Source organism: Armigeres subalbatus, chromosome 2 (genome assembly GCF_024139115.2).
Source record: "Armigeres subalbatus isolate Guangzhou_Male chromosome 2, GZ_Asu_2, whole genome shotgun sequence".
Classification (NCBI taxonomy): Eukaryota; Metazoa; Arthropoda; class Insecta; order Diptera; family Culicidae; genus Armigeres; species Armigeres subalbatus.
In genome coordinates this window covers 187,190,513-187,203,883 of record NC_085140.1, presented here as the reverse complement: position 1 = coordinate 187,203,883, position 13,371 = coordinate 187,190,513, and the positions used below count along the sequence as shown (strand labels likewise).

Below are 13,371 nucleotides of genomic sequence, written 5' to 3'. Positions count from 1 at the left end.
AGTGACGTCAAGCTCGGTGAACTCGGCGCCGACGTACGTCGAATAAGACGTACCCAGATGGGCGAGATGATACTCGAGCTGAAGCGGGGCGTCTCGCAAAAGGGCGCCGCCTACAAGAAGTTGGCGGAGGAGGTCCTAGGCGAGACGGTCAAGGTGAGGGCACTCACGACGAAGGTGAATCTAAGGGTTAAAGACCTGGACGAGATCACTGAAGTCGAAGAGCTCGTCACGGCACTGCGGCGACAGTGTCAAGTGGAGACGCCCACCGCAGCCGTTCGGCTACGGAAAGGTCCGGCAGGGACGCAGGTAGCATTGGTTCGGCTATCTGCAGCGGACGCCTCCAAGGTAGTCAAGTTAGGGAGCGTCAAGCTGGGATGGTCGGTATGCCCTGTGCGCATATACGAGCAACCCGAAGTTTGCTTCAAGTGCCTGTAACCGGGGCACAAGCAATGGGACTGCAAAGGCCCTGACAGAAGCAATCTCTGCCGACGCTGCGGATTGGAGGGACATAAGGCACAATGCTGCACGAACCCTCCCAATTGTTTGATTTGTTCCAGCAAAGCTGTGAACAGCAAGCACCCCATGGGGGGTTCGATGTGCCCAGCGTTCAAGCGTGCTGCAAAATCAAAGTGCAGGTAACGCTGGCTTGCTCGGCCTCGCCCGAGTGTTTGGTGTGCGCATGTTTAGAGGAAACGGCGGAACACGTGTTGTTCGTGTGCTCACGTTTTCGCGCAAAGCGTGACCACATGCTTGCCACATGTGGTCTGGACACTACCCCGGACGACCTAGTTCGGAGGATGTGTAAAGATGAAGTTGGCTGGAACGCCGTTTTATCGGCTATCGCCCAAATCGTCTCGGAGCTACACAGAAGGTGGCGCGTGGACTCAAGGATGACTAGTTCAGGCGCAAATAAGAGGTGGTCCAAGGGATCGGAGTCGGCTTTATGGGTCATACCGGTGGTCATGCTCTGTGGCCGAACTCGATCCTTTTATCGAACAAGTGGCCGCGCGAAGAACAACATGGTATCGTCGCTTTCGCGGCGTCGGTCAACCGGGCGGGTTCCGAGCCCGAGTACGCAAAGGGGTCCTCGTCAAGGCTGGGGCAGGCGTAGGCCTCGCGTCGGCAAGTCCCTCTGTGTGCTGGCGAATAGGCCCTATCGCAGAAAGGTCAATTTGGGGTGCACGCGGCATCATCATTCTTGATACCAGTCGTGCAGAGGGAAGCAGGCGCGAAGTCGACCCTTCCCACCTTCCGAGGACATAGGGCGTGGTAAGACCACCTGGAAAGCCGGCAACGCGCTGGCACGATACCATGGTGTTCATCTAAAAAAGCGAGTTACGATGTTCGGTGCTGCAAGGACACGCAGCTAACCTCGAGGGTGCGTTGTGCACTGGCCCCCCTTTGAAGCATTACTTTCTGGTTGTACCGAAGGGACTATGAGCTTGGCGGCCATGGAAACGGTTTAGCGGGTCGGGTATGTAGTCCTGCCTCCCTCGGTGATCCCTAACCCCGCACTTCCTGGTCAACCCAGGATGTCTGTTGAGCAGATTCCCCCTCCATTGTTTAGGAAGAAAACAAAAAAAGGCGTCAAGGAGAGAGCGCAATGCTCAAATAGTCGCAGCCCTGATGTATTGCTTAATTGCGGGCCGGGGGTGTGACTGGAGAAGAAGGAGTTGGTTTTAGTGGGTCGGGAGTAGTGATCCCATCCCCACACTACCTGGGTTCGCCTTCCCAGGTGTCCGATAGCAGATTTCCGTTACCTTCTATAAAAAAAATGTCATGGAGCCGTTGCAGCAAAGCCTTGAGCGACTTCGTGCCGGGGATGTCATGAGTGTACATAGAGCTCATACTTGTGGACCACGAGGAACTTCATGACCGACTTGGGATAGTCCGTATAGGTCCGTATAGTAGGCATCCACTGCGGTTTCGATATGTGCACGGTTAGTTATACCCAATAAGCGCATCGCAAGATCGGAAACCGATATTTATTTATTTATTTATTTATTATAATTCATCTGATCTGATCTAATCTTAATGAATAACCTGAAACATTACTAATCTATATGTAATTTTCTTATCCTATTACAAAATGAGATGTAGTCAACCCAAAATCAAACACAGATTCAACTGATTTGAAAGCTTGTATCATCGCGCAAATGGGCTGATTATATGCATAACGAATTCGGTGAAATCCATGCTGCATCAAAGTGTGTTGCCTTAAAAGTCTTCCTGATGCACGAAAGTTCAGCAAAGATAAAAGATGTGGGCAGTCGACGTCTCCGTTGAGTAATTTGACGATGAACGATGCTTGCTGAATCTTGCGCCGCCGATCGAGAGTTTCGAGACCAAGCAGTTGGCATCTATCGGGATAAGCTGGTAGGTTCAATGGGTCACGCCACGGTAGACTCCTCAAAGCAAGCCGCACAAACCGTTTTTGGACTCGCTCAATTCGCAAATTCCATGCCACGTCATTTGGAGCCCAGACAATTGCAGCATTTTCCAGGATGGGTCGTACAAGCGAGCAATAAAGCGCTTTGAGGCAGTGCGGGTCTGTAAATTCTCTGGCGATTTTAGAGATGAAACCGAGCTGACGGTTTGCCTTGCTAATTATTGCAGCATAATGCGAGTTGAAGGAAAGTTTTGTGTCCAATGTAACGCCAAGATCTATTGCTTGATCAACTCTGCTTAGTAGAATGTTATCTATGTAATATTCAAAAATAATCGGGTTCTTCAAACGATGAAAAGTCATTACTTCACATTTACCGACGCTGATCATAAGCTTATTTTTGCTACACCAGTTGACAAACACATTGAGGAGACTCTGCAAATGATAGCAGTCCTCGATGCAACGGACTACTACATACATTTTCAGATCATCAGCGTAAATAAGCTTGCACCTGTAGCCAAGTGAAGATGCCACGTCGTTGAAAAATATTACGAACAATAAAGGTCCCAGATTACTGCCTTGGGGCACACCCGAAGAACTATGGAACGGAGAAGAGACACAGGTTCCATGCTTTACGCGTAACGTTCTCCTGTTAGATACGAAGAAAGCCAAGATACTAATCTATTAGAGGCACCTAAACGTGAGAGTTTATTGAGTAGCACTTTATGATCGATTTTATCGAAAGCCGCTTTCAGATCCGTATAGATGACATCTACTTGCGCTTTTTGCTCCATTGCCGACAAACAAGTGGTAGTTAGTTCCAGTAAGTTGGTAGCTACAGACCTTCCAGGAAGAAATCCGTGTTGCTCGTTCGAGATATGTAATTTTACAGCTTGTAGGATATGCAAATGATGTCCTAATAGTCAGACATTCATCCACGCTCAGGAATCAGTTATCCGACGTACGTTTACGTACGTACATCTATTCATTATTGCATAGTATTGGGAAGGCTATGCAAATTCGATTTTAAAAATGTGAATTTTTTTCTGTGTTACAATTTTACACCTGCAATAAGTTTAACTGACTGTCATTCTTCCTACAGTTACTGGTCGCAATATCTAATCTACTATTTTCTTCTATTTCAGTTTTGGAATACGTTGGTCCGAAATGGCGAACCTTCGTAGCGAACATGTCGATCGCCCTGTTCTTCACTGCTGCTTCTTGTGCCCTCCCATGGATCGCCTACTATCTGGCCAACTGGAAACTGTTTGCCGTTGTTACCTCCGCTCCACTGGCCTTGGCCATTCTCACTCCATGGCTCGTTCCCGAGTCCGCGAGGTTCGGCACTTTCATACTATTTTTTGTACTTGAAACGATTTCATATTTTCTCCTCGTTTAGATGGCTCGTCGCTCAAGGCAAAGTGGACAAAGCTGTCAGCATCCTGAAGAAGTTCGAGAGGATCAACAAGAAAAACGTTGACGCCAGAGTGTATCAGGATTTTACCGAAAGCTGCGTCCGCATGCAGGAGGAAGAAGCTGCCAACAAAAGTTACTCCGTACTGGATCTATTTAAGACCCCACGCCTTCGCAAAATCACCCTTCTGCTTATTGTCATCTGGATGGCCATCTCGTTGGTATTCGACGGTCACGTGCGTAATGTCGGTTCGCTCGGATTGGATCTGTTCTTCACGTTCACCGTTGCTGCGGCCACTGAACTGCCGGCTGACACTTTCCTCACCTTTACCCTGGATCGGTGGGGTCGCCGTTGGTTGGCCTGTGGATCAATGGTTTTCAGCGGTGTGTTCAGCCTACTCGCCACCACCTTTCCAATTGGTAAGTTTCCGTTGAAGATCGTTCTGAGTTCTGAGATAGTCACGTATTTGCTTCTCTCGTAGGTCCTTACTCTGCTACTTTGGCTATGATGGGCCGATTCAGTGTCAACATTTCATACAACATTGGTCTTCAGTATGCGGCCGAATTGCTGCCTACCGTGGTCCGCGCACAAGGTGTGGCCTTCATTCACATTATGGGCTATGTGGCCAGCATTGTCGCTCCATTCGTTGTATATCTTTCGCACATTTCGCCATCGATGCCATTGATTGTGCTTGGAATCATCGGTATCTTTGGAGGAGTCCTGTCCCTGATGCTGCCCGAAACTCTCGGACACGATCTGCCGCAAACGCTGGTAGATGGAGAAGAATTCGGACGTGGGCAGAAGATCTGGGATTTCCCGTGCATGGCCAAGTAAGTATAATCTTTTGTTTGAAGTCTCCTGTACATATACTCTAGGAAGTTTGGTTAATGAAAAAATGATGATACAAATAACTCGTCAACTGATCAATAATTCATTCCTTTCTACTCGCTCTAGGAAAATCAATGACGATGTGGTGGGCGACCTTCCAGTCGAGCGTTTCACTCGGGCTACCTCAAAGCACTCCATCGGTGCTTCCCTGCGTGCGTCGACGCGTGGAGAATTGCGCTCCAGTATGCTGAACCGTTCGATTCGATCCCGCATCTCGGTGCGATCTCTCCAGCAACGTTCACCGGATCAAATAACGGCTATGGTATAAGCGGTACCGGTGATGTTCCACGCTTCCCCGAGAAGGACATCACTGATCAGACACAACTAGTACCTTGTAGCCGAAAGTCAGGAGATAGAACCGATAGACTTTTGTCTCTGGAGCCGTGGCCCAGGGACACATTTAGTCCAACCTGCAGTCAACCGTATCGGGTGACGTATTAGTTTAATTACTTGTACATTATGAACACATTATTCTGGAGCACCCGTCGCTGTAAGGTTTTTATGAAGTAAAATCCATAGAAAAATGAAGATAGGTTGAACGTTTGATCGAAATGAGCGCCAGGTTAGCGAGTTAGCAAGCATAAGGAGAGCCTAAGCCAAAAACATAAAAATAACCAATGTGAGGACGCAATAGTCGGATTCCACAACTTCGACACCGAAATACGTTTTCTAAATACGGAACAGTGCAACATAAAAGATCAGCCATAGTGCATTTGATTAGAACAAAATCAAATTTGCCACAAGTATTAACAACAAACATATAAAAACCACTGAAAAACCAATAGCAGTTCCTCAGTCTGTGTTAGTCAATCAAGACGTGTGATAGTGCCTTCATCCAATCAATTTTAAAATTATAGATTTTAGTTTAGTTGTAGATTGTAGGAATCATACATTGTCAAAACAGTGATATCAGAAAAGATGTATGATTTTCTAACGTTATTTCAAATTTCATAAGGTAGGAACGGAAATAGTCCAACCAAAACAACAATTTGACGTGATCGTATCTGTGCTGGTTACTGTTGGTAAAACGATTTAATACATGAAATTTGTAAGAAGTTCGAGTAGCGATCGTTTGTGCGCTAGACTTATATTCTATTTTTAATTTATTACAGTATTTATTTAAAACGACTATTCGTACCGCTAGATTGGAATCTTATGAACAAGTGTACGTAGAAACTTAAACTAAACAGACAATCGAATGCAGGAACGTTTGGCTTTTGAATGTAGTGATTTGTAATTTCATTACAGTATAAATATAGTAAAATAAAGACAAAATTTTAAGACTTGTGATGTTCATTCTAATTTTATATTTACTACACACTAAAACACCAACATTGAGCCCGAGCAAAGCCTTACATTGACTGACGGCGCCAGAGATCTGGTAATGGTGGGGCACCAGCATTTTTGGCGTAATTGGTTCATTTATAATTTGACGTCAGTAGCAGAGTGTAAAATAATCGAAATTTTTTGGTGAAGTCCATTTTTCTTCATTTGTCAGTTCACTTCCGATACATTCATAGTCGGCTCTGGACAGTCAATATTCAGTTGAATATTAGTCATTGAATATTTATGCACATTTTACAGATTGATAAATTATCTGAAATCTGAACACGTTTCGAATGAGTAAAGTGATTTATCACACAGGATTGAATCCGATTTTCATCCGCGAGGCACTTTCAGCGGTAAACATCAACATAAACAATGCTAATTATGTTTTTTTCTGCACATAGTAAACACATTCAGTGACAGTCGAATGAATGAGTTCGTGGAGTAGTCGTCTGACTATGTCATACTATGTTTTGAATATTCATGCGATGTTTGTCAAAATTCGGACCGAAGTTGCTTCATGAGGATGAATATTTTAAGCTCTGGTCAGTAGTAAGAACTATAATTGGAGGCGTAAATCAATTTAAAAATGTCAGGCAGTTTCAAGTATAACGAAATTTTAGTGTATTTTATTGTCTGCAATTGAAACTAGGAATTGTTTGGAATATGTTTCCAAAAATGTCCAATTCCTGTGTAATAATGGATTCGACACTTGTCGAATTAAATGTGCTGGAGCACATGCTCAGCTGTCACATTCCCTAGTAACATTGTGGTTTTATGCTGGTTTTAAAACACTCTTGAAGAGTAAACTATGGTCTTCAAGAGCGTTATAAAACCTAAAACGTTACTTGGGATTTCGTTCTCACCGAACCAACACTTTCTCAATAGGCGCAAAACGCACTACAACACAATGGGAAGAGCCAAAACAAAAAAGCAAATAGAGTTGCAAAACACGTATGAAACGCATAGTGTAGGGTAGCCAGTTTGTCGAATTAAAACGTTACCCCGTTCACTCGACACCATTCATTGTCGAATGACGGGGTTTTACTGCCAGAACTCTTTCGAAAATTATTCCAGGAATTCCTTCGTATACCATCGGAAATTCAATTCCCGCGGAAGTTTATCCAATAATTTCTTCGAAATATTCAAAAGAACTTCTCTAGACATTTCCGAAATTCCTAATTTTCTTTAAGAATATCTATGTACATTCCTCCAAGAACCTATTCCATGGATTTCCCCAGGAAATCAACCAAAAATAATTTCGGAGATACATCCAGAAATTCCTTTGGAAATTCAAAGAAAGAATTCCAAGAAAATTTCGAAAAATTTCTCGGAAAATACTTTACGAAATCTGTTAGGAAATTCTTCGGATATTTTTTTAGACATTCCTTTGGAAAGTTCTTTATGAATTCCTTTAAAATAACTTTGAAAATTTCTTCGGAAATAACTATGGAAAATCCTTCGGATATTCTTTTAGGAATATCTACAGAAAATGTTTTAGCAAATCCTTCAAAAATTGCTTTAGGAGAAATCCTTCGTAAATTAATTTGGCAATTCCTTTCGGAATTTCTTCGGGATATGTTTTAGAAAATCCTTCAGACATTCTTTTGAGAACTCCTCCAGAAATAAATTCAAGGAATAATTAAGAAAATTATGACAGGAATTCCTTTTAACATTCGTCCAGGAAATGCTTCTGAAAATTCTTTGAAAAGGCCTTTGTAATTTTTTCCGGAAATTCCTTAAAAACTTTCTCCAGGAAATCCTTCGAAAATCATTTTATGAAGCCACGCGGAATTCCTGCAGTAATTATTCCGGAAATTTTGTTTGAAGAATTTTTCTGGAAATTTATTAAAGAATGATACACGAAATACTAAAGGAATTTCGAAAGAGTTTTTAATGAAAATTGCAATGAAATTTCCAGATAAAATTTCCGAAAAAAAACTCTTATAGTAATTACCGAATTATTCTTAAAAATCATTCTGAACGTATTTTTGAAGAGATTTTCAAAAATAAAAATAAAAGGAATGTCCGAAGGTTTGAGACTAATTAAATTTCCGGAGGAATATCCGAAAGAATTCCGAAAGAATAGAGGACTTCCGGTCTTATTAGCGTCTTGTACATGACACATTTGGTGCAGTGGTGAGTCTTTTTTGACCGCAGTTTCTTCTGGAGCCCGTAGTAGGCCCGACTTCCACAGATGATGCGCATACGTATTTCACGACTAACGTTATTATCAGCAGTTAGCAAGGACCAAGGTAGACGAATTCCACAACCACCTCGAAGATATCCCCGTCTATCGTAACACTGCTTCCCAGGCGGGCCCTGTCGCGCTCGGTTCCGCCCACAGGCATGTACTTTGTCTTCGATGCATTCACCACCAGTCCAACTGTTGTTGCTTCACGTTTCAGGCGGATGTACAGTTCTGCCACCTTTACAAATGTTCGGCAGACAATGTCCATGTCATCCGCGAAACAAATAAATTGACTGGATCTGTTGAAATACGTACCCCGGCTGTTACACCCGGCTCTCCGCATGGCACCTTCTAGCGCAATGTTGAGCAACAGGCACGTAAGTCCATCACCTTGTCTTAGTCCCCGGCGCGATTTAAACGAACTGGAGTGTTCACCCGAAATCTTCACACTGTTTTGCACACTGTAGTATGTCGCCTTGAAATCAATGAACAGATGGTGCGTTGGGACCTGGTATTCACGGCATTTTTGAAGGATTTGCCGTACAATAACCACGATGTAGTCATGCGAGCAGCAACAGTGAAAAAACAACAAACAGCGGACCGAGAAAGTGAACCGGATTTTACGGACAGAAGAAAAGTATCAACCACTCAGTTGGACTGTACACGAACGATTATACAATTTATTCAGAACATAAACAAATATAAACAGCTCATTTCGATAAGCAACAACACAACAACCATGGAGTATCCGTTCCACTACAACATAAATGTTGTCTCGATTTGAGGGATGGCGATTGCACTTCAAAATTATTTCAACACCCCTCCTCAAGTCGACAACTCGAGTTTCAGTCCTTAAAATATATATATCACAAAATAATATCACAGATCATTCATAAAACAAATTTCGACAACTTGATTTCAAATTCAAGTTCAATCTCAGAAATCTCCATTCGGATATATCTTTTTCCACTTGCTAACGGAGCACTTGCTAACATTTGATCGGCTAATTCGTGAATTGCACCACTTTCTTTCAATTCACGAATTAGCCGATCAAATGTTAGCAAGTGCTCCGACAAATTTTCACAGGCATCATCCACAAATTTCAATGTGAGGAGCGGTTTCCGGATGAACAACTGTCCGGATGAACAACTACCACGGCGCACGCTATGTTTAAAGGCGACTATTAAGGTAACTGTCCTATTTTGGACCCCTAGAGGAAGTGCATTCCAATATATGCTTATATCTATTGAGATACCGGTTCGATATGGGCGGAAATGACACCATTTCAAAGATGAAAGTCTTATTTATGAAATAGAAATTCGAAATGGGCTTCAGTTATTGATAAATAACTGAAATTTGCCATTTTCTGAAATGAAAATATGCTTCGTTTTGGACAGTGCAACATATTTTGGACCCCCAAATGTACACATTTTGGACACCCTCAATTTAATCTCTTCAAAGTCGAATTTCTAATTTACGCTGGTCAATTGAGCCGAAGCCAAGTCTTATCTTTCGATTGGCATGCATCAATGAGAAGATTCCTGCGTTTTAAATTCACAATTTCGACAAAAACTTATTGTGTACGTCCTGAGATTTTCAGTGATGTATACTTTTAAGCGTAACGCATTGTAATGCTCGCCTTCTTGAACAATCTAATTTCCTCAAAATTTCATCTAAATATCGCTTTTTTGCACGGGAAACTAGTGAAACAGATGCTGAAAAATAGTAATTTACTGAGGCCAATGGGGGAACTAGCAGCGGCATTGTTCTTAGTTCAGAAATCAGAGAAATGTCGCCAGGAGGGTCCAAAATGTGTAGGGGTCCAAATCAAGTTGGTTACCCTATGCAAAGTGAATGCACCTCGGATGTTAAGCCGTTAGATCATAGTTTTTGACATTTAGTTTAAGGATCTGAGTTGATTAAAATATTTCATCTGTGAAATTTTGACTTTTTTACTATTTATAGTAATACAGGTTTACCTCGATTATATGGACCCTCGATTATATGGACTTCGATTATATGGACTTTTTACCTCGATTATATGGATTTTTTTTTCGCTCAATTTTTTTTTGTGTTTTGGGGTTTTAAAATGATGTTGAATATTGTAAGTCATATTTTACATTGATTCTATATTTATTATGGTACATTGGGGCAAATAAAGGCCCGTAAGGCATGTTATGATGTTATATATGGAGATGCACTCTGAGTCATATGTTCGATTGACTTGATTGATTTACCATTTTCGCGTTGGAAAATTTCATTGTATATAATGATAAATATACAATTCTTTAATCTGCAATAGCCACGGCCACGTCCTTACAAATAGGTGGTGAAAAATAATGCGTATTTTTGGTGATCTCTGCCATACGAAAACGTGAAGTGAATTGTCAGACTGACAGTATGCGGAGCAAGTGATAAGATGAGATTGCCATATTTAGCTGTTAGATCTTTGCTTCCAACCTTTTTCTGCTTTTGGTGCATGGAATTAAGTATAGAAGGACGGATGATGCATCAACATCCAGCAAATCGGACCCACTGGGACTGATTTTTCAGGTATATCCACGAAACTGGAAGAGTTTACTAAATTAATGATTTCGTGTGTGTTACTTCTACGTGAAGTTAAACGATTTACAATGATATGGAAATGCTAATATCATCTTCCAAACTTGGACGTACATGTTCATGATAGAATTAGAGGCGAAAGTATAGAATTGATAGTTCCGTTAGGATACGGCAGGCATGAAGAATGTTTTTATAGAAGTCGATTTGAAAGCGAGCGAAGGGCAATATTTGTGATGGCACATATCACACGACCTTCCTTCTGCCAAGCTCCCGTATGAAGGGGGAGGGAAGAATATCAGTGTGGAAGCTGAATACGGGAGCTTGGCAGAAGGAAGGTCGTGTGATATGTGCCATCACAAATATTGCCCTCCGCTCGCTTTCAAATCGACTTCTATAAAAAACATTCTTCATCTTCTTCTAACGGAACTATCAATTCTATACTTTCGCCTCTAATTCTATCATGAACATGTACGTCCAAGTTTGGAAGATGATATTAGCATTTCCATATCATTGGAAGAGTTTATTTCAATATGTGATACATAAAGTTCCAAATGGTTTTCAAACCTGGCATTATTTCTTCTGGACGAACTTATTTATTATTTGAATGTAAAAAACTGAAAACTCTTCGAGCAGTCTTTATGTTTAAATAAATGTTGTCGAATATCCTGGTATTCACATTTGTTCAGCACAAGGCTTAAGGATTATACTGACGCTCAACGGTAGGAAAAGAAATTGAATATCTTTAGAATGTTCTTGTTAGCAGTTCTTAAATCAATTGCTACTAAACCGTTCAGCAAAGCGTGATCCTGAAACGCTCATGCAAACTCGTTCATGCTGTGTAATGTGAGCGATGTGTTTTTCGTTAGTGTTGTACAAAATACAACAGCGCGCGGTGGTGAAATTTTGAATGCAATCTCAAATTTTGTCCGGGATTTTTATGAGGGCCCGCCACTGTGCACGGAAGCTTGAGAATACCCATTAATGGGTATTCTCGTACCCATTTTGAAGAAAAGCGGCATAACTCATTTAATGAGTAAATCGCGTTTACTCATTAATGGGTAAGTTGACTAAACTTCATAAAATGGGTATTTTTTCCACTTGGAATTTTTGATAGGAAGTGGGTAAAAAAGGCACATTTATTATGAACAAATGATTGTGGTTATGGCATAGAAAAAAAATACATGATTTAAAATAAAATTATCATGAACAAATATGTTTATTTCCACCAATTTTTGAATAACAAAAACACTTATTAAATTGGTACATTTATTTCCACTTCAGGCAAAAATGTTTGGTTTCGGAGAACGGCAAGTTGGTTGCTCCGAAACGAAGACCCTCGTGGATAATGATAATCTTTCGGCATTCAAGCACCAGCCGCTGATGAAATCGGCTATATTCATTTTAAACGGGGCAATATGCACCGAGGTATGCACCGGTATACCACCGATTTCTTCCGTGCTTCGGTTGCATCTTGTAGAACAGCAGCTGCGGGAGGCAGTCCCGGAATCACTTGGTGTGGTGTCTGAGAAAAATTATTGGAATTTCAATATGGAACTTTCTGCGTCTACTGCAGCTTTAACAGATATATTTATGAAACTTTTCCTTACCTCTTGTAAATATAACGCACCGCTGCAATTCTCCAAAAAAATTGTAGTCTAATTTTCTGTTTTCTTCTCGAAAATGTCTAGTTTTTGATCGATAAACTTCCGACTTCGAAAGTGGAAAACAAAAATGACAATTTGATTATCCAAATGTTTCAGAGGGTACCATTTACCCATTATTAGATCTGACATATACATTCTAACGAATGGGGATTAAATACCCTTTTTTCGTTTTCGGAAAAAGACCCATTTTTTTCAGAGTGATTTCAAAAAAATGGGTAAATAAACTACATTTAATGGGTATTCTCAAACTTCCGTGTGCGTCGTTTTGAATTTTAAAACCCGTTGCAAAATACAGCCCTGCTTTAATATACGAACATAGTCCAAAATAGCCATAAACAATTTATCCTTTAATATTCCACTTAGCAGGTGTAGGTGCACTGTGCAATTGACCTTTCCCGTCAACAATTTTTATCCGCTCAATCGATTCTTCAATTTTTTTAGGACAACTTCCCCAAGGAACCCATACTTGGCCTTACATTCGCCCGTTTTTGAATTAAAATAAGGCAATTCCAATTCTTCAAACGTGTGGCACTTTTCCGATTTTTTTATTCTAAAATATGAGTTCTGTGAAAAGTTGAACTTAAATAAGTCAAAGAATTGACTGAGACAATAAAACGAGATACATTTTTTGGCAGGAAATGTCAATTGGTTCTTGTATCATTACTTGTATTCATTACTAACGTAATCTTAGAAACTAGCGGCTGGAAAAAAGGTTACGTTCTTATAAAAATCATAATCTACTGAGTTATCATAATGAGCCTAAACATGCGGATTAGATGTAAGGCAATATATGGATATTTTCTTTCAACTTTCTTTTTCAACTTTTCATCGTGTAACACAGATTTCGAGAAAAAAAAATTGCTTCGATTATATGGAAAATTCGTTTATATGCACTTTTTTGCATTCCTTAGCCGTGCGGTAAGATGCAGTGCTACACTGC

General features: G+C 41.2%; 1 protein-coding gene across 1 annotated transcript in view; it reads left to right on the top strand.

Annotated features, from left to right (window-relative positions):
• The window catches only part of LOC134211394 (organic cation transporter protein-like), a 105,230-nt gene extending 99,259 nt beyond the window's left edge, over positions 1 to 5,971 (top strand). The window contains exons 4-7 of the mRNA XM_062688201.1: positions 3,532 to 3,724; positions 3,786 to 4,219; positions 4,282 to 4,630; positions 4,755 to 5,971. Coding sequence (XP_062544185.1) covers positions 3,532 to 3,724; positions 3,786 to 4,219; positions 4,282 to 4,630; positions 4,755 to 4,956 — 1,178 coding nt within the window. The 3' untranslated portion in view covers positions 4,957 to 5,971. The remainder of the gene's footprint in view (positions 1 to 3,531; positions 3,725 to 3,785; positions 4,220 to 4,281; positions 4,631 to 4,754) is intronic.
• The last annotated feature ends 7,400 nt before the right edge of the window (positions 5,972 to 13,371 follow it).